Source organism: Oncorhynchus clarkii, chromosome 17 (assembly GCF_045791955.1).
Source record: "Oncorhynchus clarkii lewisi isolate Uvic-CL-2024 chromosome 17, UVic_Ocla_1.0, whole genome shotgun sequence".
In the NCBI taxonomy this organism is placed as follows: Eukaryota; Metazoa; Chordata; class Actinopteri; order Salmoniformes; family Salmonidae; genus Oncorhynchus; species Oncorhynchus clarkii.
In genome coordinates this window covers 2,809,839-2,834,008 of record NC_092163.1, presented here as the reverse complement: position 1 = coordinate 2,834,008, position 24,170 = coordinate 2,809,839, and the positions used below count along the sequence as shown (strand labels likewise).

Sequence of the window (24,170 nt, the reverse complement as noted above, 5' to 3'; positions counted from 1 at the left end):
ACACTTTGTTTCCAGCTGTTGTACTGATTGTCTTTGTCCTAGTGATTAACTTGGCCTCAGGTTATTGAGGGATCTGATATTCAACCTCACAGGAATACAGTTTTATCATGTGGCGGTTTCATTCAGGGCCGTATTCATTTGTGCACACCGTAGCAAAATGTTTTGCAATGGAAAGCAGAAACAAGCATTTCTTATTGGACAAGTTCCGCTAGTCGTCCCTCCCCATTTCGGCCTGTTTGCTTGTGTTTAGTTTCTAGTGAACACAACCTTGATCTCTCTGTTAAAATAAACACTCTGTCTTTGCCAGGAGCGAGACCAGACTCAGAGGAACCAGAGACGTCTGAACCAGCAAGACGACACCACTGCTCCCAGTGTGGAAAAAGTTTTACCCAGTTACGGACACTGAAGGTGCATGGAAGAATACACACTGGAGAGAGGCCCTACCAATGTTCCCAATGTGGAAAGAGTTTTGCCCTGTTAGAGAGCCTGAAAATACATAATAGAATACACACAGGAGAGAAGCCTTACCAATGCTCCCAGTGTGGAAAGAGATTTTCACAGTTAAGTTGCCTGAAATCACATGAGATAATACACACAGGAGATAGGCCTCACAAATGCCCTCAATGTGGTAATACTTTTAAGCGGTTAAGTAACCTGAAGGACCATAAAAGAGTACACACAGGAGAAAAGCCTTACCACTGTATCCATTGTGAAGAGCGTTTTAGCTGGTCAAGGCAACTGAAAGCGCACGAGAGAACACACACCGGAGAGAAGCCCTACCAATGTTCCCAGTGTGGAAAGAGTTTTACCCAGCTAGGGAGCCTGAAAATACATAATAGAATACACACAGGAGAAAAGCCTTACCAATGCTCCCAGTGTGGAAAGAGATGTAAACGGTTAAGTTGCCTGAAATCACATGAGATAATACACACCGGAGATAAGCCTCACAAATGCCCTCTATGTGGTAGTACTTTTAAGCGGCTAAGTAACCTGAAGGAACATGAAAGAGTGCACACAGGGGAAAGGCCTTACCACTGTTTCCAATGTGAAAAGAGTTTCAGCACGTTAAGGCAACAAAAAGAGCATGAGAGAACACACACCGGAGAGAAGCCCTACCAATGCTCCCAGTGTGGAAGGCGTTTTAACCGCTTAAGTAACCTGAAATCACATGAGTGGACACACAGGAGAGAAGCCACATCACTGATCTGTGTGGAAATAGTTTAACCTCATCAGGCTTCCTGAAGATTCATGAGCAAAGCCTTTCCGCTGCTCCCAGTGTGGAATGACATTTACCTGGTTAAGGCAAGTGAAATCGCATGAAAGAATCCACACGAGAGAGAGATGTTATGAATGTTCTCAAGTGTAGAAAGATATTTACCCAGTTTAGGCACCTGAAAGACAGAGGTTACCCTCTCAGCGGAGAAGCCTTACCCATGCTCCCAGTGTGGAGAGCGATATTTCACATACTTACAATTCATGACGTAACAGACACATTGCTCCCACACTTGTTCTCATCTTTTACTGAAAATTGGTGGTTTGTCATTTTTGTTTATGCTCTTATTTCCATATGAAATCAAATTGGAGAAAACCTACTCAAAAATACATTTATGTTTTAAAATCCCAAGATATGAATTGAATATGGAGTGTGTCCATTTTTATGTAGATTATGTACACACACACACTGTGATTAAATAGTCTTTTTTTTCTTCTTTTTTTACTCTGACTCTGTTTTTTGTGGGGGTTTTTAATTGATTGTTATATGTTGTTAATCGAGTGCTATATGTTGTGAAGCCCACTGGCTCCAGGTCATCTACAAGACCCTGCTAGGTAAAGCTATATGTTGTGAAGCCCACTGGCTCCAGGTCATCTACAAGACCCTGCTAGGTAAAGCTATATGTTGTGAAGCCCACTGGCTCCAGGTCATCTACAAGACCCTGCTAGGTAAAGCTATATGTTGTGAAGCCCACTGGCTCCAGGTCATCTACAAGACCCTGCTAGGTAAAGCTATATGTTGTGAAGCCCACTGGCTCCAGGTCATCTACAAGACCCTGCTAGGTAAAGCTATATGTTGTGAAGCCCACTGGCTCCAGGTCATCTACAAGACCCTGCTAGGTAGAGCTCTATGTTGGGAAGCCCACTGGCTCCAGGTCATCTACAAGACCCTGCTAGGTAAAGCTATATGTTGTGAAGCCCACTGGCTCCAGGTCATCTACAAGACCCTGCTAGGTAAAGCTATATGTTGTGAAGCCCACTGGCTCCAGGTCATCTACAAGACCCTGCTAGGTAAAGCTATATGTTGTGAAGCCCACTGGCTCCAGGTCATCTACAAGACCCTGCTAGGTAAAGCTATATGTTGTGAAGCCCACTGGCTCCAGGTCATCTACAAGACCCTGCTAGGTAAAGCTATATGTTGTGAAGCCCACTGGCTCCAGGTCATCTACAAGACCCTGCTAGGTAAAGCTATATGTTGTGAAGCCCACTGGCTCCAGGTCATCTACAAGACCCTGCTAGGTAAAGCTATATGTTGTGAAGCCCACTGGCTCCAGGTCATCTACAAGACCCTGCTAGGTAAAGCTATATGTTGTGAAGCCCACTGGCTCCAGGTCATCTACAAGACCCTGCTAGGTAAAGCTATATGTTGTGAAGCCCACTGGCTCCAGGTCATCTACAAGACCCTGCTAGGTAAAGCTATATGTTGTGAAGCCCACTGGCTCCAGGTCATCTACAAGACCCTGCTAGGTAAAGCTATATGTTGTTAAGGGTGATCTACTGTTTACATATGTGATGGATATATATCTTAGAGAATGTGGCATTAAAGCCCCCATTCAGTCTTTGTGTTTATTTTTTAATATTTCTCCAAAATGTATTTTTAATAACCATTTTCCTGAGAGACAAATAACTTTGGGACTTGGGGAGAGCTGAGGACCTCGTTCTCTCCTCTATCCTTCTTCTCTGTTTCCAGATCAGGTCTTGTAGGGACAGCTCAGGACTTCGTTCCCTCTTCTATCCCTCTCCTCTGTTTCTGGATCAGGTCTTGTAGGGACAGCTCAGGGCTTCGTTCCGTCGTCTGGGTTTCCAGATCAGGTTTGGGGTTGGACAAGGGTGAGGGGCATTGTAGTTCATGGTTTATTGTTGTCTTTGGCTTGACTTCTTGAAAACAAACTGTATTTGTTTTAAAATATGTAAAGAAGATAATAAAAATAAAGAGGGGGTAGGATTGGATACAGGATATGAACCTGGTTTAGGGGTTGGGTTGGATACAGGATATGAACCTGGTTTAGGGGGTAGGGTTGGATACAGGATATGAACCTGGTTTATGGGGCAGGGTTGGATACAGGATATGAACCTGGTTTAGGGGGTAGGGTTGGATACAGGATATGAACCTGGTTTATGGGGCAGGGTTGGATACAGGATATGAACCTGGTTTAGGGGTTGGGTACAGGATATGAACCTGGTTTAGGGGGTAGGGTTGGGTACAGGATATGAACCTGGTTTAGGGGTTGGGTTGGATACAGGATATGAACCTGGTTTAGGGGGTAGGCTTGGATACAGAATATGAACCTGGTTTAGGGGTTGGATACAGGATATGAACCTGGGGTAGGGTTGGGTACAGGATATGAACCTGGTTTAGGGGGTAGGATTGGATACAGGATATGAACTTGGTTTAGGGGTTGGGTTGGATACAGGATATGAACCTGGTTTAGGGGGTAGGGTTGGGTACAGATAATGAACCTGGTTTAGGGGGTAGGGTTGGGTACAGGATATGAACCTGGTTTAGGGGGTAGGGTTGGGTACAGATAATGAACCTGGTTTAGGGGGTAGGGTTGGGTACAGAATATGAACCTGGTTTTGGGGTTGGGTTGGATACAGGATATGAACATGGTTTAGGGGGTAGGGTTGGGTACAGAATATGAACCTGGTTTTGGGGTTGGGTTGGATACAGGATATGAACCTGGTTTAGGGGGTAGGGTTGGGTACAGGATGTGAACCCGGTTTATTGGTAGGAATGATTACAGGATATAAACCGGTTTAGGAGTAGGGCTGGGTACAGGATATAAACCTGGTTTAGCGGTAGGGTTGGGTACAAGATCTAAACCTGGTTTAGGGGTAGGGCTGGGTACAGGATATAAACCTGGTTTAGCGGTAGGGTTGGGTACAAGATCTAAACCTGGTTTAGGGGTAGGGCTGGGTACAGGATATAAACCTGGTTTAGCGGTAGGGTTGGGTACAGGATATAAACCGGTTTAGCGGTAGGGCTGGGTACAGGATATAAACCCGGTTTAGGGGTAGGGTTGGGTACAGGATCTAAACCTGGTTTAGCGGTAGGGTTGGGTACAGGATATAAACCCGGTTTAGGGGTAGGGTTGGGTACAGGATCTAAACCTGGTTTAGCGGTAGGGTTGGGTACAGGATCTAAACCTGGTTTAGCGGTAGGGTTGGGTACAGGATATAAACCCGGTTTAGGGGTAGGGTTGGGTACAGGATATAAACCTGGTTTAGCGGTAGGGTTGGGTACAAGATCTAAACCTGGTTTAGCGGTAGGGCTGGGTACAGGATATAAACCCGGTTTAGGGGTAGGGTTGGGTACAGGATCTAAACCTGGTTTAGCGGTAGGGTTGGGTACAGGATATAAACCCGGTTTAGGGGTAGGGTTGGGTACAGGATCTAAACCTGGTTTAGCGGTAGGGTTGGGTACAGGATATAAACCCGGTTTAGGGGTAGGGCTGGGTACAGGATATAAACCTGGTTTAGGGGTAGGGTTGGGTACAGGATATAAACCCGGTTTAGGGGGTAGGGTTGGGTACAGGATATAAACCCGGTTTAGGGGTAGGACTGGGTACAGGATATAAACCCGGTTTAGGGGTAGGGCTGGGTACAGGATATAAACCCGGTTTAGGGGTAGGGCTGGGTACAGGATATAAACCCGGTTTAGGGGTAGGTTTAGGTCCATGATATGAAGCTGGTTGAGAGAATGCCAAGAGTGTGCAAATCTGTCATCAAACATTTCTAAAAAAACAACCTGTTTTCGCTTTGTCATTATGGGGTATTGTGATGTCATTATGGGGTATTGTGATGTCATTATGGGGTATTGTGTGTAGATTGATGAGGGGAAATAAATATTTGATCCATTTTAGAATACGGCTGTAACGTAACAAAATGTGGAAAAAGTCAAGGAGTCTGAATACTTTCCGAATGCACTGTACTATATTTCGTAAAAGAATAATGTTAAATGAAAACGTACAAACAGAAGCATGTGTTAATCGGTGCTGGTCTAGAATGAGTGCCTTATAGATCGCTGTACCACTCGGGAGCCGTCACTCAAGACCAGCACCGATTAACACATGCTTCTGTTTGTACGTTTTCATTTAACATTATTCTTTTACGAAATAAATGAAAATAAATCAAATACATATTCATTTCCTAAACTGCGTTACCCACTCTAGCCAGCAGATGGCTAATGGCGTCTTTCAGGCAATGCTGCCTGTGTGACGTATAATCTAATGGACGGGAAGTTTGTTCAACCACAACTGCGACCTCCGTAGCTTTGCTAGGCGACGTAGCAGGAACATTTGAGCTCTTTATACGCTTTCGGTGTTTATTCGCCACTCTGTTTTAAAAACATTTCTGTCGTATCTACTAGTTACCCCTTTTAATATCATACGTACGTCAGCTTGCTGTCTGCTTAAGGTAGCAGTAGCACTAGGCTAATCGCTAATGCTAACTAGCTAACATCCCCGACCATGAGTTCAAAAAGCTACCACAACTCCGCTGAAGAGGAGGACTGCTGGACGGAGAGAGAAGCTCTCGTGAAAGAGGAAAGGGAAGAGGAGGACTGCTGGACGGAGAGAGAAGCTCTCGTGAAAGAGGAGAAGGAAGAAGAGGCTGTCACTGTTAAACAAGAAGTAAAGGATGAGGCTGTTAAAGTGAAAGAGGAAGACGTTTCAGTGAAAGAGGAGGAGGAAGTTAAACAAGAGGGTGCAGTTTTTACAGTGAAAGAGGAGACGACTGTCACGGTGAAAGAAGAGGAAGACGTTTTTGGAGTGAAGGAGGAGGGGGAGATCACTGTCACACTGGAGGAGGAAGAAGAGCAGAATGGAGATCTGATTAACACCAGTGAGTACTGTCTTTAAACAAAGGGGGCACAAACTCTGCAGTTGTTGAACCGATGTCCCTGAATATGTATTTCTGTTGAACTGATGTGATTATTCTCCCGAAGTTATGAGCGATTCCAGCGTTATAGACATTACATTTGCACGGAAAATCACAACTTTAATGTCTCACAGAATTGTAATACAAAATATAAATTAAACGTGTGATGTGTTTGTCTGTAGTACCCCTGAGTGTATGCCCAGGAAATCTGAATTCTAAATATTGGCCTGTTGGAGAAAAAACCCCAAATAGAAGCTTTATGGATGTTACATGTTACACGCTTTTTTGCGAGATTGCTAACGATCGTTAACAAAAAATGACTGGAAGTCTATGGGTAAATGCAAGCAGGAATTGGCTTGCAAAACTACCTCTAACTTCCTTCATACAGGACACAGAGACATACAAATGGTATCCACAAGTTCCTCTGACTCTGGGGAAGTAGCTGAAGAGCCCCAGTGGCAAAATCACAAATCAGCCCTTTTAATGTCTGTATTTAGGATTTCAGCCTTATTTTAAACGTTTAGGGAGGAAATTGCCTGAATTTTGACCATTACCTTGTAGGGGGCCAAGTCTCAAAAACATATTTTTCAGCCAATCATATTTCATGGCTTTTAGAAAGGGCTCAGAGAGCTTGTTTTTTTCCACTCACAGCTTTCCTCCAGTATTAGTTAAGAAGATGTTAATGAAGCAGTACAGGCCACATTGAAGTGTCTTGAGTTTTGTTTGTGTGTTCTATAGTCTTGTAAAGAGAGGGAGGAGGGGGTGACGGAGAGGAAATGTTTTGGTAAAACCTGCAGCATACATCAGATCATATTAAAACTTTATCTGTAAAGAGAACTTTCATCAAGGTTTTTACACGGTTTATATTGGTTTCTCTCCTTTCAGTTTACTTTGTCAGCACTATGATATTCCTAACAACCATAAGCAATTGTTGACATCTTGAAAAATGATGTGTTCTGGCTAAGATTCTCTCGCTCTCTCTCTCTCTCTCTCTCTTATATAGATATATATTTGTATATATATATTTATTTATTTGTATATGTATATATGCTGAAATAAATGTCTCATACATTTAGTACTCAATACTATTTGTTTTAAAAAGATGAAGGGTGTTTATCAACTATCTGTGAAATGGTCCTGTAGTATTTATTTTTCTATAATTGAGATTATTGCATAAAACCAGGTTAAACTATTTAAACTTATGGTTGTGGAAGGAATATATTTATCCTAGGTATAATTTCACAAGCCCTGAATTCATTAGATTATTGATGACTGTTTGAAATGCAGTGTATTTGACCTTTTAATTGTACAACAAAGCTTATTTAGAGAGAACATTAACAATTAAGAGACGCTCGCCGGCCAATTTATTAGGTACACCCAACTAGTACCAGGTCAGGTACACCCATCTAGTACCAGGTCAGGTACACCCACCTAGTACCAGGTCAGGTACACCCATCTAGTACCAGGTCAGGTACACCCATCTAGTAACGGGTCAGATCCTCCTTTGCCTCCAACCCTAGACACTGTCAGGCGTGAAAAGCCCAGGAGGCCGTTTCTGAGACACTGGATCAGGGCCCGCCTGGCACTGACGACGACCTCAGTCTCTTAGGTCACTTGTTTTGCCCATCTACTTAAAAATATGCCAAATGTAAGCAAATGTGTTATGATAGATTTGAATCAATAAATATTTAAGATCGGAATGTCTGTCCATTTGTAACATCCATAACGTTTGTTTTCCTCTCTGATGTAATAATGAAAATCACAATCTTAAATGTTTTTGGTTTGTGTTCAGCCAAGCCTTTCCTTCGATATGCCTATCCATGTTATAACTAACACCGGGGGACAGCTGTGAGTGGAGAAACAAGCTCCGAGAGCTCTTTCAAAAAGCCATGAAATATGATCGACTGAAAAGCCTTCTTTGAGACTTGCCCTCCTACTCTGTAAGGGCCAAAATGCATGCAATTTCCTACTTAATTATGAATGTGGCCAATACAGAAATCATATTTAGATTAGGATTATGGTAATTAATATTAACAGAACATGCAACTCCTGTATTGAAGCAGCCAATAAAACATCCTTTTAAAACATTTTCCAAAATGCAATTCGCAGTAAAACACCAGTGTTAAACATCTCCGTCAGGAACTTAGAAAGAGATCTAAAAGATGCCTGCACTGCTAATATGACAAGGACTGTGTTAGAGGACTATGTTTAATTAATGATTTGGACATCGAAAGACAGAACAGGAGCCAAATGCTGACCAATGAGAACCTATGAAATAGGCCTAATTGACTCCACCTTTCTATTGTCTGATTGTTGGCTACTGACTCATTTTTTTCATAATGAGCACCAGAAAAACACCTATGGATCTTGGCCTCAGGTTTATTGAAGGATCTGATTTGGATTAAACCTAATAGGAAGACAGTTTTTATCATGTGAAGGTTTCATTCAGGGTCGTATTCATTCATGAACACCGTTTCGTTTTAGTTACTAGTGAATACGACCCTAATCTCACTGTTAAATTAAACACACGGTTTGTTTTTGGTAGGAGAGACACCAGGCTCAGAAGATCCAGAGCAAGAGATGTCTGAACCAGCAAGACGACACCACTGTTCCCACTGTGGAAAGACTTTTACCCAGTTACGGACACTGAAGGTACATGAAAGAATACACACTGGAGAAAAGCCCTACCAATGTTCCCAGTGTGGAAAGAGTTTTACCCAGTTAGGGAGCCTGAAAATACATACTAGAATTCACACCGGAGAGAAGCCTTACCAATGCTCCCAGTGTGGAAAGAGATGTTCACAGTTAAGTTGCCTGAAATCACATGAGAGAATACACACAGGAGATAAGCCTCACAAATGCCTTCAATGTGGTAATACTTTTAAGCGGTTAAGTAACCTGAAAGAACATCAAAGAGTGCACACGGGGGAAAAGCCTTACTACTGTTTATATTGTGAAAAGCGTTTCAGCTGGGTAAGGCAACTAAAAGAGCATGAGAGAACACACACCGGAGAGAAGCCCTACCAATGTTCCCAGTGTGGAAAGAGATTTACCCAGTTCGGGAGCCTGAAAATACACGAGAGAATCCACACAGGCGAAAAGCCTTTCCAATGTTCCCAGTGTGGAAAGAGTTTTAACCGGTTGGGTAACCTGAAATCACACGAGAGGACACACAAAAAAGAAGAGCCACATCGCTGCTCCCAGTGTGGAAAGAATTTTACCTCATTACGCTTCCTGAAGAATCATGAGCAAAGACACACCGGGGAAAAGCCTTTCCGCTGCTCCCAGTGTGGAATTAAATTTACGTGGTTACGGCAACTGAAATCACATGAAAGAATCCACACATGAGAGAAATGTTACGAATGCTCCCAGTGCAGAATGATATTTACCCAGTTTAGGCACCTGAAAGACTGAGGTTACACACACAGGGGAGAAGCCTTTCTGCTGCTCCCAGTGCAGAATGATATTTACCCAGTTTAGGCACCTGAGAGACTGAGGTTACACACACAGGGATGTATATGAGAAGCTTTACTCGTGCTCCCAATGTGGAGAGTTATTTTTCACATACTTACAATTCATGAGGTAACACACACATTCCTCCCACACTTCTCATCTTTGACTGAAAATTGGTGCGTTGTGGTTTTGTTTATGCTCTTAGAATCATATTCATATGGAAATATGTACACTCTCTCTGTGTACACTACACTCTCTCTGTGATTAAATAGTCTTCTTATTTTACTCTGGCTCTGTGTGTTTTTCTGTGTGTGTTGGGGATGTGGAACACCGTTTGGGTCTTTGCGTGTCAAAAAACACTTTGACGTGTTTGTTAACAGTGATGCAGGACAGAGGAGCCTCTTAAAGAAGAAGTTACAGGCTGTGAGAGCCAGAAATCTTGCTTGTTTGTAGGTGACCAAATACTTATTTTCCACCATAATTTGCAAATAAATTCATTAAAAATCCTACAATGTGATTTTCTGGATTTTTTTTCTAATTTTGTCTGTCATAGTTGAAGTGTACCTATGATGAAAATTACAGGCCTCTCATCTTTTTAAGTGGGAGAACTTGCACAATTGGTGGCTGACTGAATACTTTTTTGCCCCACTGTATGTGTATTGAACAATTTTCTATAGGAAAAACAATGCAACGTGGATGTTGGAGTCTGAGAAAAAAAGTATTTGGATACTGAGTCGACTGATACCCCATTTAACTGATCCGCAATCCAACCTTGTTTAACATTATCTAGTCTAAATATGGCATGATTCCACCAATTGTAACCTTCTGCATCACTTTTCAACAAGGGACTTTTTTCTTGAAGGCAAACCGCATGTTCCACTGTTGTGGCTAGCTTCATAACACGTAACCCTGCTAGTTTTTTTCATGAACTGAAGTTCAATAGCCTTGCAGAAGCACCCCCAGATCCTCACTGATCCTCCACAAAATGTCACAGTGGTTGCGAGACACTGGTTTGTAAGGCCTCTCCAGGTCTCACCCCCACTGTGAAATTTGGTGGAGGATCTGGGGGTGCTTCTGCAAGGCTGGAATGGAGCAGATTTATATTTGTGAAGGACGCATGAATCATGCCACGTACAAGGTTGTCCTGGAAGAAAACTTGCTTCCTTCTGCTCTGACAATGTTCCCCAACTCTGAGAGGTTGTTGTTTTTTCCAGCAGGACAATACTCCATGCCACACAGCCAGGTCAATCAAGGTGTGGATGGAGGACCACCAGATCAAGACCCTGTCATGGCCAGCCCAGTCTCCAGACCTGAACCCCGTTGAAAACCACCAGATCAAGACTCTGTCATAGCCAGCCCAGTCTCCAGACCTGAACCCCGTTGAAAACCACCAGATCAAGACTCTGTCATAGCCAGCCCAGTCTCCAGACCTGAACCCCGTTGAAAACCACCAGATCAAGACTCTGTCATAGCCAGCCCAGTCTCCAGACCTGAACCCCGTTGAAAACCACCAGATCAAGACTCTGTCATAGCCAGCCCAGTCTCCAGACCTGAACCCCGTTGAAAACCACCAGATCAAGACCCTGTCATAGCCAGCCCAATCTCCAGACCTGAACCCCATTGAAAACCTCTGGAATGTGATCAAGAGGAAGATGGATGGTCACACGCCATCAAACAAAGCCGAGAGCTGCTTGAATGTTTACGCCAGGAGTGACATAAAGTCACCCAACATCAATGTGAAAGACTGGTGGAGAGCAGGACAAGACGCATGAAAGCTGTGATTGAAAATCAGGGTTATTCCACCAAATATTGATTTCTGAACTCTTCCTAAGTGTAAACATTAGTGTTGTGTTGTTTTAAAAATGAATATGAACTTCTTTTCTTTGTAATTTTGCATGCCCAATTTTTCAGTTTTTGATTTGTTAAAAAAGTTTGAAATATCCAATAAATGTCGTTCCACTTCATGATTGTGTCCCACTTGTTGTTGATTCTTCACAAAAAAATAGTTTTATATCTTTATGTTTGAAGCCTGAAATGTGGCAAAAGGTCGCAAAGTTCAAGGGGGCCGAATACTTTCGCAAGGCACTGTACATGATGTATTGTTACACCATGTAGGAGGAGTATAGACCTAGTCTGTTCATTATATACATCTACATGATGTATTGTTACACCATGTAGGAGCAGTATAGACCTAGTCTGTTCATTATATACATGATGTATTGTTACACCATGTAGGAGCAGTATAGACCTAGTCTGTTCATTATATACATCTACATGATGTATTGTTACACCATGTAGGAGCAGCATAGACCTAGTCTGTTCATTATATACATCTACATAATGTATTGTTACACCATGTAGGAGCAGTAGGCTGTTTACAAAGGCAGACCATTTCAGATATTTTTGGGGGACCTAACAAATCAGCTCTGAAAAATATCTAATTCTTAAAATATTACATGTGATTGATCAAAAGACCCAACATGAAAAATTAAATTAAATATTTCCTGAAACTGCATTACCCGTCCCACTCCAGTCAGCAGATGGCGATATGCGTTTTACAGGCGATGCTGCCGGCGCGTGACGTGGCATTAAACGTAGTGGACCGGACGCTTCTTCAACAGCTAATCAGCCACCTCGGTATCTTGCTAGCCGACATTGCCGAAACGTTGGAGCTCTTCAGACCTTTTCGGTGTATATTAGTCATTGTGTTTTAAACACACGTCTGTCGTATCTCCTAGTTAACCAATTCCACCACCCCGTATTTACATTGTTCGTTAGCTAACTTAGCACAAGGCTGGTGGCTTATGCTAACTAGCTAGCTAAAATCCCTGACCATGAGCTCACCAAGGTACTCCCCGCCTGCTAAAGAAGAGGACGTCTGCTGGACCGAGAAACAGGGTCTGTGGCTTAATATTGTCGTGAAAGAAGAGGAGGAAGAGAAGGATGTCACAGTGAAAGGCGATGAAGAAGCTTCCAGAGTGAAAGAGGACGAGACTGGAGATCTGATTAACACCAGTGAGTACTATTTTAAAAACAGGAGCAAAACCTTGTCAAACAACAACAAAATGGCCGCCATGACACTTAAAAAACAACAACGTTTTAGTCATTTAGCAGAGGCTCTTATCCAGAACCACTGACAGGAGCAATTATGGTTAAGTGACTTGCTCAAGGGCACATCGACAGATGTTTCACCTAGTTGGCTCAGGGAATCGAACCAGCGACGTTTCAGTTACTGGCCCAAAGCTTGTTTTGGTAAACAGCTACGGGATGGGGGTTGGAGACGCCGGTATGTAACCATTCTCAAATAAATAAAAAAAATTCCCCCCACCTTTATTTAACCATGTCAGCTAGTTGAGAACAAGTTCTCATTTACAACTGCGATCTGGCCAAGATAAAGCAAAGCAGTGCGACAGAAACAACACGAAGTTACACGTGGAATAAACAAGTGTACAGTCAATAACACAATAGAAAAAAAATAAAAAGTCTATGTACAGTGTGTGCAAATGGCATGAGGAGGTAAGGCAATAAATAGGCCATAGTAGCAAAGTAATTACAATTGAGCAGATTAACACTGGAGTGATAGATGAGCAGATGATGCAGATGAAGCAGTAAGTAGTGATACTGGTGTGCAAAAGAGCAGCAAAGTAAATAAAAACAATGTGGGGATGAGGTAGGTAGATTGGGTTAGGGTTCCTCACCATCCATAAGATTTTAAAAAAAAACATTTTTTAACCAGGTTTTCCAACTATACAGAGTTTGTTTACAAAAACTCATTTAAACAAGATATCGGCCTAATCGAGGACTCCAATCAAGTTGTACAAACATCAAGGATGATCAATGGAAACAGGATGCACCGGAGCTCAATTTTGAGTCTCATAGCAAAGGGTCTGAATACTTATGTGCATAAGGTATTTCTGTGTTAGATTTTTTTTATTTATTTTTAAAGCATAAAAATCTAAATACATTTTCACTTTGTCATTATGGATATTTAACCTTTATTTAACTAGGCAAGTCAGTTAAAAACAAATTCTTATTTACAATGACGGCCTAGGAACAGTGGGTTAACTGCCTTGTTCAGGGGCAGAAGGACAGATTTTTACCTTGTCAGTTCGGGGATTCGATCTAGCAACCTTTCGGATACTGGCACAATGCTCTAAACATTAGGGTACCTGCCGCCCCTGATTGATGGAAAAACATTAATTTAATTCATTTTAGAATAAGCCTGTAACATAACAAAATGGGGAACAAGTCCAGGTCTAAATACTTCCTGAATGCCCTGAATTATAAAGTTAATCTCTCAGAACATTAAGAAAAAATTCCATTTAAAAACAACAAATAACATTCAAAGAATGTTCTTAAAATGTTATTTAAAAACATACATTCCATTCTCAGGGTCAACAAAACTTGTTCAGTGTTTTGGCCACGCCCACTAATTGGCCACACCTGATCTTAATGAGTGCTTGTTTCCTTGGAGATGGGGTCTGATTGGATAGACTAAAAAATGTTACAGCTTTGAATGAGTTTTAAAATAATAAAAAAATATAAAACGTTGTGTTCTAGCTCCGCCCTGATGGCGCAGTGGACTAATTCTACGGGTTGAGAACAGGTTCATAGGTTCAAATCTCACTAGAAAATAGATGCGACAGTTGCTTGCTATTGGGCGCTTTTTCCAGCTATCTCCTGTCGATTTATTTTAAAACGCGTAATGACATCACACCTAAAATAAAATGCATTTTTTTTGTAAAAACACAGTGTCCAATGAGAATGTAGAGGTTGAAGTGTTTCCAATACCCATTTAGGCTGTCGACAAATGTATTAATGAACAATTTGCCTGTCTGCCCTCCCAGCTATCGGTTTCATGTCTCAGGTAGCCTGTCTGCCCTCCCACCTCTCTGTTAGCCTGCGAAAGCCAGCATGAATAGAATGCAATAAGATATTTTGGGGAAACATTAAGCAAGAAAGGCATTTAGCTATATTAGTGCACTTGACAATAAAAATGTGGAACTTGGCCGTCTGCCCAAGATTATTGAACAACTTTATGGAAGCCCATTTTCACTAGAGTAGCTACTCTATATATAGGTCTGTGGACAACCCTTCAAATGAGTGTATTCGGCTATTTCAGCCACACCCGTTGCTGACAGGTGAATAAACTCGAGCACACAGCCATGCAATCTCCACACACACAAACATTGGCAGTAGAATGACCTTACTGAAGAGCTTGGTGACTTTCAATGTGGCACTGTCATGGGATGCCACTTTTCCAACAAGTCAGTCGGTCAAATTTCTGCCCTGCTCTAACGCTGCCCCAGTCAACTGTCAGTGCTGTTATTATGAAGTGCAAAAAAAATCTAGGAGCAACAATGGCTCAGCTGCGAAGTGGTAGTCCACAAAAGGTCACAGAACAGGGCCGCTGAAGCGCGTAGTGTGTAAAAAATCATCTGTCCTCGGTTGCAAAGCTCACTACCCAGTTCCAAACTGCCTCTGGAAGAAATGTCAGCACAATAACTGTTCGTCGGGAGCTTCATGAAATTGGTTTCCATGGCCCAGCTGCCGCACACAAGCCTAAGATCACCATGCGCAATGCCAAGCGTTGGCTGGAGTGGTGTGAAGCTTGCTGGCATTGGACTCTGGTACATTGGAAACGCATTCTCTGGAGTGATGAATCACGCTGCACCGTCTGGCAGTCTGATCGCTACCTGTCCCAATTCATAGTGCCAGCTGTAAAGTTTTTGGTGGAGGAGGAATAATGTTCTGGGGCTGTTTTTCATGGTTTGTACTAGGCCCCTTAGTTCCAGTGAAGGGGAATCTTAATTGCTACAGCATACAATGACATTCTAGATGACATTCTGTGCTTCCAAATTTGTGGCAACAGTTTTAGGGAAGGCCCTTTTCTGTTTCAACATGACAATGTCCCCGTGCACAAAGCGAGGTCTATACAGAAAGGGTTTGTCAAGATTGGTGTGGAAGAACTTGACTTGCCTGCACATAGCCCTGACCTCAACCCTATCGAACACCTTTTGGTTGAATTGGAACGCTGACTGCGAGCCAGGCCTAATCGCCCAACATCAGTGCCGACCTCACTAATGCTCTTGTGGCTGAACGGAAGCAAGTCCCCGCAGCAATGTTCCAACATCTAGTAGAACGCCTTCCCAGAATAGTGGAGGCTGTAATAGCATCACAGGGGGGACCAACTCCATATTAATGCCCATGATTTTGGTATTCATTACTTGATCATTTAGGGATCTGTATTTCTCCCCAAATGCATAATTTCAATAGATATCCTGACATATGTAATCATTTCAATAGATATCCTGACATGTGTAATAATTTCAATAGATATCCTGACATATGTAATCATTTCAATAGATATCCTGACATATGTAATCATTTCAATAGATATCCTGACATGTGTAATCATTTCAATAGATATCCTGACATGTGTAATCATTTCAATAGATATCCTGACATGTGTAATCATTTCAATAGATATCCTGACATGACATAGCAGAAAAAGGGGGTAAAAACTCCATATTAATGGCCGTGAGTTTGGAATTAGACGTTCGACAAGCAGGTGTCGACATACTTTTGGTCATGTAGTGTACCTTTTAAAAAATATATATATATATATATTTTTGTAATGAAATTATTACATATTTTAAAAAATAAAATAATAATAATTTAAAAAGGTACACTACATGACCAAAAGTAATGTAGTGTACCTTTTAAATTATTTTGCATGTTTTTAAAGTAGGGGTGTGGATCAGAAAACCAGTCAGTATCTGTTATGACCACCATTTGTCTCAAGCATGTCCTTTACATGTCCTTTACATATGATCAGGCTGTTGATTGTGGAATGTTGCCCCACTCCTCTTCAATGCGAAGTTGCTGGATATTGGCAGGAACTGGAACACTGTCAATGTACATTCAAATTGCCGTTGATAAAATGCAATTGTTCGTTATCTGTATCTGACGCTTCCCCACTGCCACAACCCCACTGCCACCATGGGGCACTCTGTCCACAACGTTGACATCCGCAAACCGCTCGCTCACACGACGCCATACATGCTTTCTGCCATCTGCCTGGTACAGTTGAAACCCGGGATTCAAACATTGAGCACACTTCTCCAGTGGCCCACTGAAGTCTGTTACAACACCGAACTACAGTCAGGTCAAGACCCTGGTGAGGACAATGCACACACAGATGAGCTTCTCTGCGACAGTTTCTGACAGTTTGTGCAGAAATTGTTCGGTTGTGGAAAAACCACAGTTTCAACAGCTGTCTGGGTGACTGGCCTCAGAAGATCACGCTGGATGTGGAGATCCTGGGCTGGCTTGGTTACACATGGCCTGCGGTTGTAAGGCCGGTTGGTCACACTGCCATGTTTTCTAAAATGAAGTTTGAGACGGCTTATTGTAGAGATATTAACATTTAATTCTCTAACAGCTGTTATGGACTTTCTGCCCGTCATCATGACAATTGCAAGTTCCCTCAACTTGAGACATCTGTGGCATTGTGTTGTGTGACAAAACTGCACGTTTTAGAGTGAGCTTTTTATTGTCCCCAGCACAAGGCGCACCTCTGTAATGACCATGCTGTTTAATCAGCTTCTTGATATGCCACACCTGTCAGGTGGATGGATTATGTTGCGTTTTTATATTTTTGTTCAAAAAGCCTAAAGGCAAATACGGCTACTTTTGCTGTTATTCTGGATACATTGTTTGATGTGACAGTGTTAGCCGTAGATGGCTAGCTAGCAAGCAAGGGATAAGAGGGATGCCAGCCAGCATGGCAATTGGCAACGGGGCCTTTTTAAAACAAACTACTGGGTTGTGTCCATAGATGGACAACAAAAAGATTTCACGGTTGGGGCGCATCTCTAGCAACCTAACTGCTTTGGGTAGCAACCCTAGATTTCTAGCAACTTAACTGCCTTGGGTAGCAACCCTAGATTTTTTTGTCAGGACTATATCTCATGGAGGGAGGAAATGGTATGAAATAATTTCTTTGAAATAACGTTTAAGGAAAAATATCAGTCATTATTTGAATATGTTGCCAACCTGTCGTTTAGAAGTGATGCCTTGGAAGCCAGTGTTTGGGAAGATATATTGGCACGGTTGGGCGGCCCGAGGCAGAACACCTGTGCTAAAATATATCCTCCAAACACCGGCTGCTCGGGTATTATCACTTAAATATCATACCCCCAAGACATGCTAACCTCTCACCATTACAATAACAGGAGAGGTTAGCATTATATATATATATAATACCCCCAAGACATGCTAACCTCTCACCATTACAATAACAGGAGAGGTTAGCATTATATATATATCATACCCCCAAGACATGCTAACTTCTCACCATTACAATAACAGGAGAGGTTAGCATTATATATATATATATCATACCCCCAAGACATGCTAACCTCTCACCATTACAATAACAGGAGAGGTTAGCATTATATACACTGCTCAAAAAAATAAAGGGATCACTTAAACAACACAATGTAACTCCAAGTCAATCACACTTCTGTGAAATCAAACTGTCCACTTAGGAAGCAACACTGATTGACAAATAAATGTCACATGCTGTTGTGCAAATGGAATAGACAACGGGTGGAAATTATAGGCAATTAGCAAGACACCCCCAATAAAGGAGTGGTTCTGCAGGTGGTAACCACAGACCACTTCTCAGTTCCTATGCTTCCTGGCTGATGTTTTGGTCACTTTTGAATGCTGGCGGTGCTTTCACTCTAGTGGTAGCATGAGACTGAGTCTACAACCCACACAAGTGGCTCAGGTAGTGCAGCTCATCCAGGATGGAACATCAATGCGAGCTGTGGCAAGAAGGTTTGCTGTGTCTGTCAGCGTAGTGTCCAGAGCATGGAGGAGCTACCAGGAGACAGGCCAGTACATCAGGAGATGTGGAGGAGGCCGTAGGAGGGCAACAACCCAGCAGCAGGACCGCTACCTCCGCATTTGTGCAGTAGGTAGGTAGGGGTTGTGCTTACAGCCCAACACCGTGCAGGACGTTTGGCATTTGCCAGAGAACACCAAGATTGGCAAATTCGCCACTGGCGCCCTGTGCTCTTCACAGATGAAAGCAGGTTCACACTGAGCACATGTGACAGAGTCTGGAGACGCCGTGGAGAACGTTCTGCTGCCTGCAACATCCTCCAGCATGACCGGTTTGGCGGTGGGTCAGTCATGGTGTGGGGTGGCATTTCTTTGGGGGGCCGCACAGCCCTCCATGTGCTCGCCAGAGGTAGCCTGACTGCCATTAGGTACCGAAATGAGATCCTCAGACCCCTTGTGAAACCATATGCTGGTGTGGTTGGCCCTTGGTTCCAATGCAAGACAATGCTAGACCTCATGTGGCTGGAGTGTGTCAGCAGTTCCTGCAAGAGGAAGGCATTGATGCTATGGACTGGCCCGCCCGTTCCCCAGACCTGAATCCAATTGAGCACATCTGGGACATCATGTGTTGTTCCATCCACCAACTCCATGTTGCACCACAGACTGTCCAGGAGTTGGCGGATGCTTTAGTCCAGGTCTGGGAGGAGATCCCTCAGGAGACCATCCGCCACCTCATCAGGAGCATGCCCAGGCGTTGTAGGGAGGTCATACAGACACGTGGAGGCCACACACACTACTGAGCCTCATTTTGACTTGTTTTAAGGACATTACATCAAAGTTGGATCAGCCTGTAGTGTGGTTTTCCACTTTCATTTTGAGTGTCTCTCCAAATCCAGACCTCCATGGGTTGATAAATTTGATTTCCATTGATAATTTTTGTGTGATTTTGTTGTCAGCACATTCAACTATGTAAAGAAAAAAGTATTTAATAAGAATATTTCATTCATTCAGATCTAGGATGTGTTATTTTAGTGTTCCCTTTATTTTTTTGAGCAGTGTATATATATACTATTGTGGAGGACTTAATTCTTCCTGCTGCCACGCGTATATGGCTGGGACAATGCTGGGGGAAAAGGCCCAAAAAACTATACAGACAATGCCTCCATCAAACAACACTGTTTCACAATGCATCAGTGACATGGCAGGATATATTTTGAAACAAATACTGCTTCGCATACAACCCAGTGAATTCTATGCTTTACAGCTGGATGAGTTAACAGACCTGGCACAGCACCTGGTGTATGTTCGTTACGTTTATGGGGGTCAATTAAGGAAGACATCCTCTTCTGCAGACTACTGGAAACCAGGACAGCAGGAGAGGATATTTTAAAAGTACTGGACAGCTTTGTGACATCAAATGGACTTTGGTGGTCAAGATGTGTTGGTATCTGTACTGATGGATCAAAAGCCATGACAGGGAGACATAGTGGAGTGGTAACGCTCGTGCAAACAGTTGCTCCCGACGCCACTTGGGTACACAGCAGCATCCACGAGAGGCTTTTGCTGCCAAGGGAATGCCTGACCGCTTGAAAGATATTTTAGACATTACCGTGAAAATGGTTAACTTTGTTAAAACAAGGCTATGCAACGATATGGGCGGCAACCATGTAACGCTGGTTATCAACAGGGCAAAGTATTTTTTTTAAATTGGGGGACGAGCTTAAAGTTCTTTCCTGACCATAATATTCACTTGTCTGACTGCTTGCATGATGATGAGTTTCTCACATGACTGGCCTATCTGGGTGATATCTTTTATCGCCTGAATGATCTGAATCTGGGATTACAGGGACTCTCCGCAACTATATTCAATGTGCGGGACAAAATTGAGGCTCTGATTAAGAAGTTGGAGCTTTCCTCTGTCTGTATTAACAAGGACAACACACAGGTCTTTCCGTCATTGTATGATTATTGTTTTTGTCCGTAAGCTTGAGTTCATTTACACACAATGTCAAATGTGACATAGCGAAGCACCTGAGGTGAGTTACGCAAAACGGACGACGCAAACAACTGGATTCATTATCCCATTCATGCCCTGCCTCCAGTCCACTTACCGATATCTGAACGAAGGAGCCTCATCGAAATTGCAACAAGCGGTTCTGTGAAAATTTAATTTAATCAGAAGCCACTGCCAGATTTCTGGATTGGGCTGCGCTCCGAGTATCCTGCCTAGGCAAACCGCACTGTTAAGACACGAATGCCCTTTGCAACCACGTACCTATGTGAGAGTGGATTCTCGGCCCTCACGAGCATGAACTAAATACAGGCACAGACTGTGTGTGGAAAATTATTTTAAGACTGACTCTCTCCAATACAACCCAACTTTGCAAAGTTATGTGCATCCTTTCAAGCACAGCCTTCTCATTAATCTGTGGTGAGTTACTCACAATTTTCGATTAACAAATAAAGTTTTCTATGTGAGATGGCTAAATAAAGTACAACCTTATTGATTATTATTATTTGTGCCCCGGTACTATAACAGCTCTTTGTCATTTCCCACGAGCCGGGTTGCGACAAACTCATTCTTATGTTTAATAAATGTATCGTATAGTGTGTGTGTGTGGCAGGCTTACAATGATTTGAGAGTTTGAAAAACATTTGAGACTGCGTTGACCCTGGAGCTAAGACGAGGATTCGCAGCTAGAGGTTGAATGTTTTTTAAGGGGTATGAGACTATAAAACATTTAGGAACCACGGATGTAGAGGTTTCTTTCAGGTCTCTCTGTTTAACCAAATATTCTGTTTTGTCTTCAGCAGGTGAAAGACCAGACTCTCACAGAGGGAAAAGTCCTTCAGGGGAACCAGACCCACAGAAGACCAAACCAGCAAGACCACACCACTGCTCCCAGTGTGGAAAGTGTTTTAGACACTCGGGGAACCTGAAAACGCATGAGATGATACATACAGGAGAGAAGCCATATCAATGCTCCCAGTGTGGAAAGGGTTTTAGACTCTCAGGGCATCTAAAAGTGCATGAAAGAACACACACTGGAGAGAAGCCATATCTATGCTCCCAGTGTGGAAAGGGTTTTGGACACTCGGGCAATCTAAAACTGCATGAAAGAACGCACACTGGGAAGAAGCCATATCTATGCTCCCAGTGTGGAAAAGAATTTTTCTCATCTGGGGACCTGAAAAAACATGAGAGAACGCACTTAGTAGAGAGGCCTTTCCAATGTGACCAATGTGGAAAGAGATTTATTCAGTCAGCGCATCTGAGAGATCACGAGAGAATACACCCAGGAGAACAACCATTCCAATGCTCCTTGTGTGGGAAAAGTTTTACCCATTCATGGAACCTGAAAATGCATGAGATGACACACACAGGAGGGAAGCCTTTCAGCTGCTCCCAGTGTGGAAAAAGTTTTAGCCAGTTAGGGACCTTGAAAACGCATGAAATGACACACACATGAGAAGGAGAGAGCCTTTCCACTGCTCCCAGTGCGGAGAGGTTTACTTGGTTAGGTAATCTGAAAACGCATGAGAGAACACACACAGGGGAGAAGCCCTACCACTGCTCAGACTGTGGAAATAGATTTACCCAGCTAGGCTACCTGAAATCGCATGAGTGGACACACACTGTGGAAAAGTTTTACCTAGTTGGGGAACTTAAAAATGCATGAGATGACACACAACAGGAGAGATGCCTTTCCACTGCTCCCAGTGTGGAAAGAGTTTTTTAGAAATGCAGGGAACCTGAAAGTGCATGAAAGAGGACACTATGGAGAGAAGCCTTTCCACTGCTCCCAGTGTGGAAATACATTTTCCCTGTCAGAGGACCTGAAGTCACATGACAGAATACAGGCGCTGTGTTCTGACTTTATATCTTTGACTTCAGATATTGTGTTTTGGTTTTATGCCACATCATATCAACGTATACGAAAGCTTTTACTCAAAAACAGGGTTGCTTTTGTTTTTCTTTAAGACGTGAATGATAACATCTCAAATCAAAATATATATTTTTAAATGTGTATTGATTTATGAAGTATAGATTAGAATATTGGTATTTAAAAATGTAAATTATTAAATAGATGAAGTAGAATGTACATTTCTAGATTCTAACCTTGAGACCTATTGGATATGATTTGGAAATGACTAAAGACATTTGATTGGATGCATGATTTGGATATTGCAAAGTGTAAATGATTAGATCAGGATCAAAACTGGTGGAGAAGCAAAAATAGCATCAATAGGTAAGTATACCAGTTTAATTTGAGTACCAGGATGTTGACATAGGGTTTTTTTTGGGGGGGGGGGCTATGTGTGGGTCTTGGATGGTTGGTGGCCTGGCGTTTGGGACCTTGGGCCTGAGGTTGCTGGTTTGGGTCCCTGATTCGACTGGGTGCGAGATCTGTCAATTTGCCCCTTGGCGTGGCGCTTGACCCTAGTTACTGTTGTGGGTTGCTTTGGATGGGATTGGCTGCTAGATGACTGAATGCAATGTCAATATTGAGTGGCTTCGCTGCAGGTAGATTTGTATGATTTTTTTTCAAATTCAATAAAATAAAAAAATGTAACATGCATTTCTTACATTTCATATGTTTGTAATTCAGCAGATGCTTTTATCTAATCACATTTTATTGGTCACATACACATATTTAGCAGATGTTATTGTGGGTGTAGCAAAATGCTTGTGTTTCTAGCTCCAACAGTGCAGTAATATCTAACAGTCGTATCTAACAATCCACATCAATACACATATCTATAAGAATGGAATATATACATATTTGGACTAGCAATGTCAGAGTGGCTGGCATTTACTAAATACAGTAGAATAGAATACAGTATACATATGAGATGAGTAACGCAGCATGTAAACATTATTCAAGTGGCCAGTGATTCCATGTCTATGTAGATAGGGCAGCAGCCTCTAAGGTGCAGGGTTGAGTATCTGGGTGGTATCCGGCTAGTGATGGCTATTAAACAGTCTGATGGCCTTGAGATAGAAGCTGTTTTAGAAGTCTCTCGGTTCCAGCTTTGATGCATCTGTACTGACATCGACATTCTGGATGATAGCGGGGTGAACGCCCGTTCAGTGGCTCGGTGGTTGATGATATTTTTGGCCTTCCTGTGACATCAGGTGCTGTAGGTGTCCTGGAGGGCAGGCAATGTTCCCCCTGTGATGTGTTGGGTAGACCATACCACCCTCTGGAGAGCTCTGTGGTTGCGGGCAGTGCAGTTGCCGTACCAGGCGGTGCTACAGACAGGATGCTCTCAATGGTGCATCTGTAAAAGTTTGAGGGTCTTAGGGGTCATGCCGAATTTCTTCAGCCTCCTGAGATTGAAGAGGCTCTGCTGTGCCTTCACCACGCTGTGTTTTGTTGACATTGAGGGAGAGGTTATTTTCCTGGCACCACTCTGCCAGGGCCCTCACTTCCTCCCTGTAGGCTGTCTCGTCATTGTTGGGAATCAGGCCTACTACTGTTGTGTTGTCTGCAAACTTGATGATTTGAGTTAGAGGTGTGCATGGCCACGCAGTCATGGGTGAACAGGAGTGGGCTGAGCACACACCCTTGTGGGGCCCCTGTGTTGAGGATCAGCGGTGGTGTTGTTTCCTACCTTCACCACCTGGGGGCAGCCTGTCAGGAAGTCCAAGACATAGTTACACAGGGCGGGGTTCAGACCCAGGACCTCGAGCTTAGTGATGAGCTTGGAGG

At 42.9% G+C, this 24,170-nt stretch overlaps 1 protein-coding gene and 2 pseudogenes across 3 annotated transcripts in view; all 3 read left to right on the top strand.

The window, feature by feature from the left end:
- The window catches only part of LOC139370044 (zinc finger protein 345-like), a 637,497-nt gene extending 635,934 nt beyond the window's left edge, over positions 1-1,563 (top strand). The window contains exons 2-3 of one of the 3 annotated variants that reach the window (XM_071109351.1): positions 308-1,207; positions 1,254-1,563. In XM_071109351.1, the coding sequence (XP_070965452.1) occupies positions 308-1,207; positions 1,254-1,366 (1,013 nt within the window). In that variant the 3' untranslated portion in view covers positions 1,367-1,563. Of the gene's footprint in view, positions 1-307 lie in introns of all 3 variants that reach the window. The other 2 variants (XM_071109346.1, XM_071109350.1) reach the window with 2 other exon arrangements.
- Positions 1,564-1,638: 75 nt separating this feature from the next.
- LOC139370235 (zinc finger protein 879-like) lies at positions 1,639-9,646 on the top strand (annotated as a pseudogene).
- Positions 9,647-12,213: 2,567 nt separating this feature from the next.
- Positions 12,214-23,050, top strand: LOC139370140 (zinc finger protein 180-like; annotated as a pseudogene).
- Positions 23,051-24,170: the final 1,120 nt, after the last annotated feature.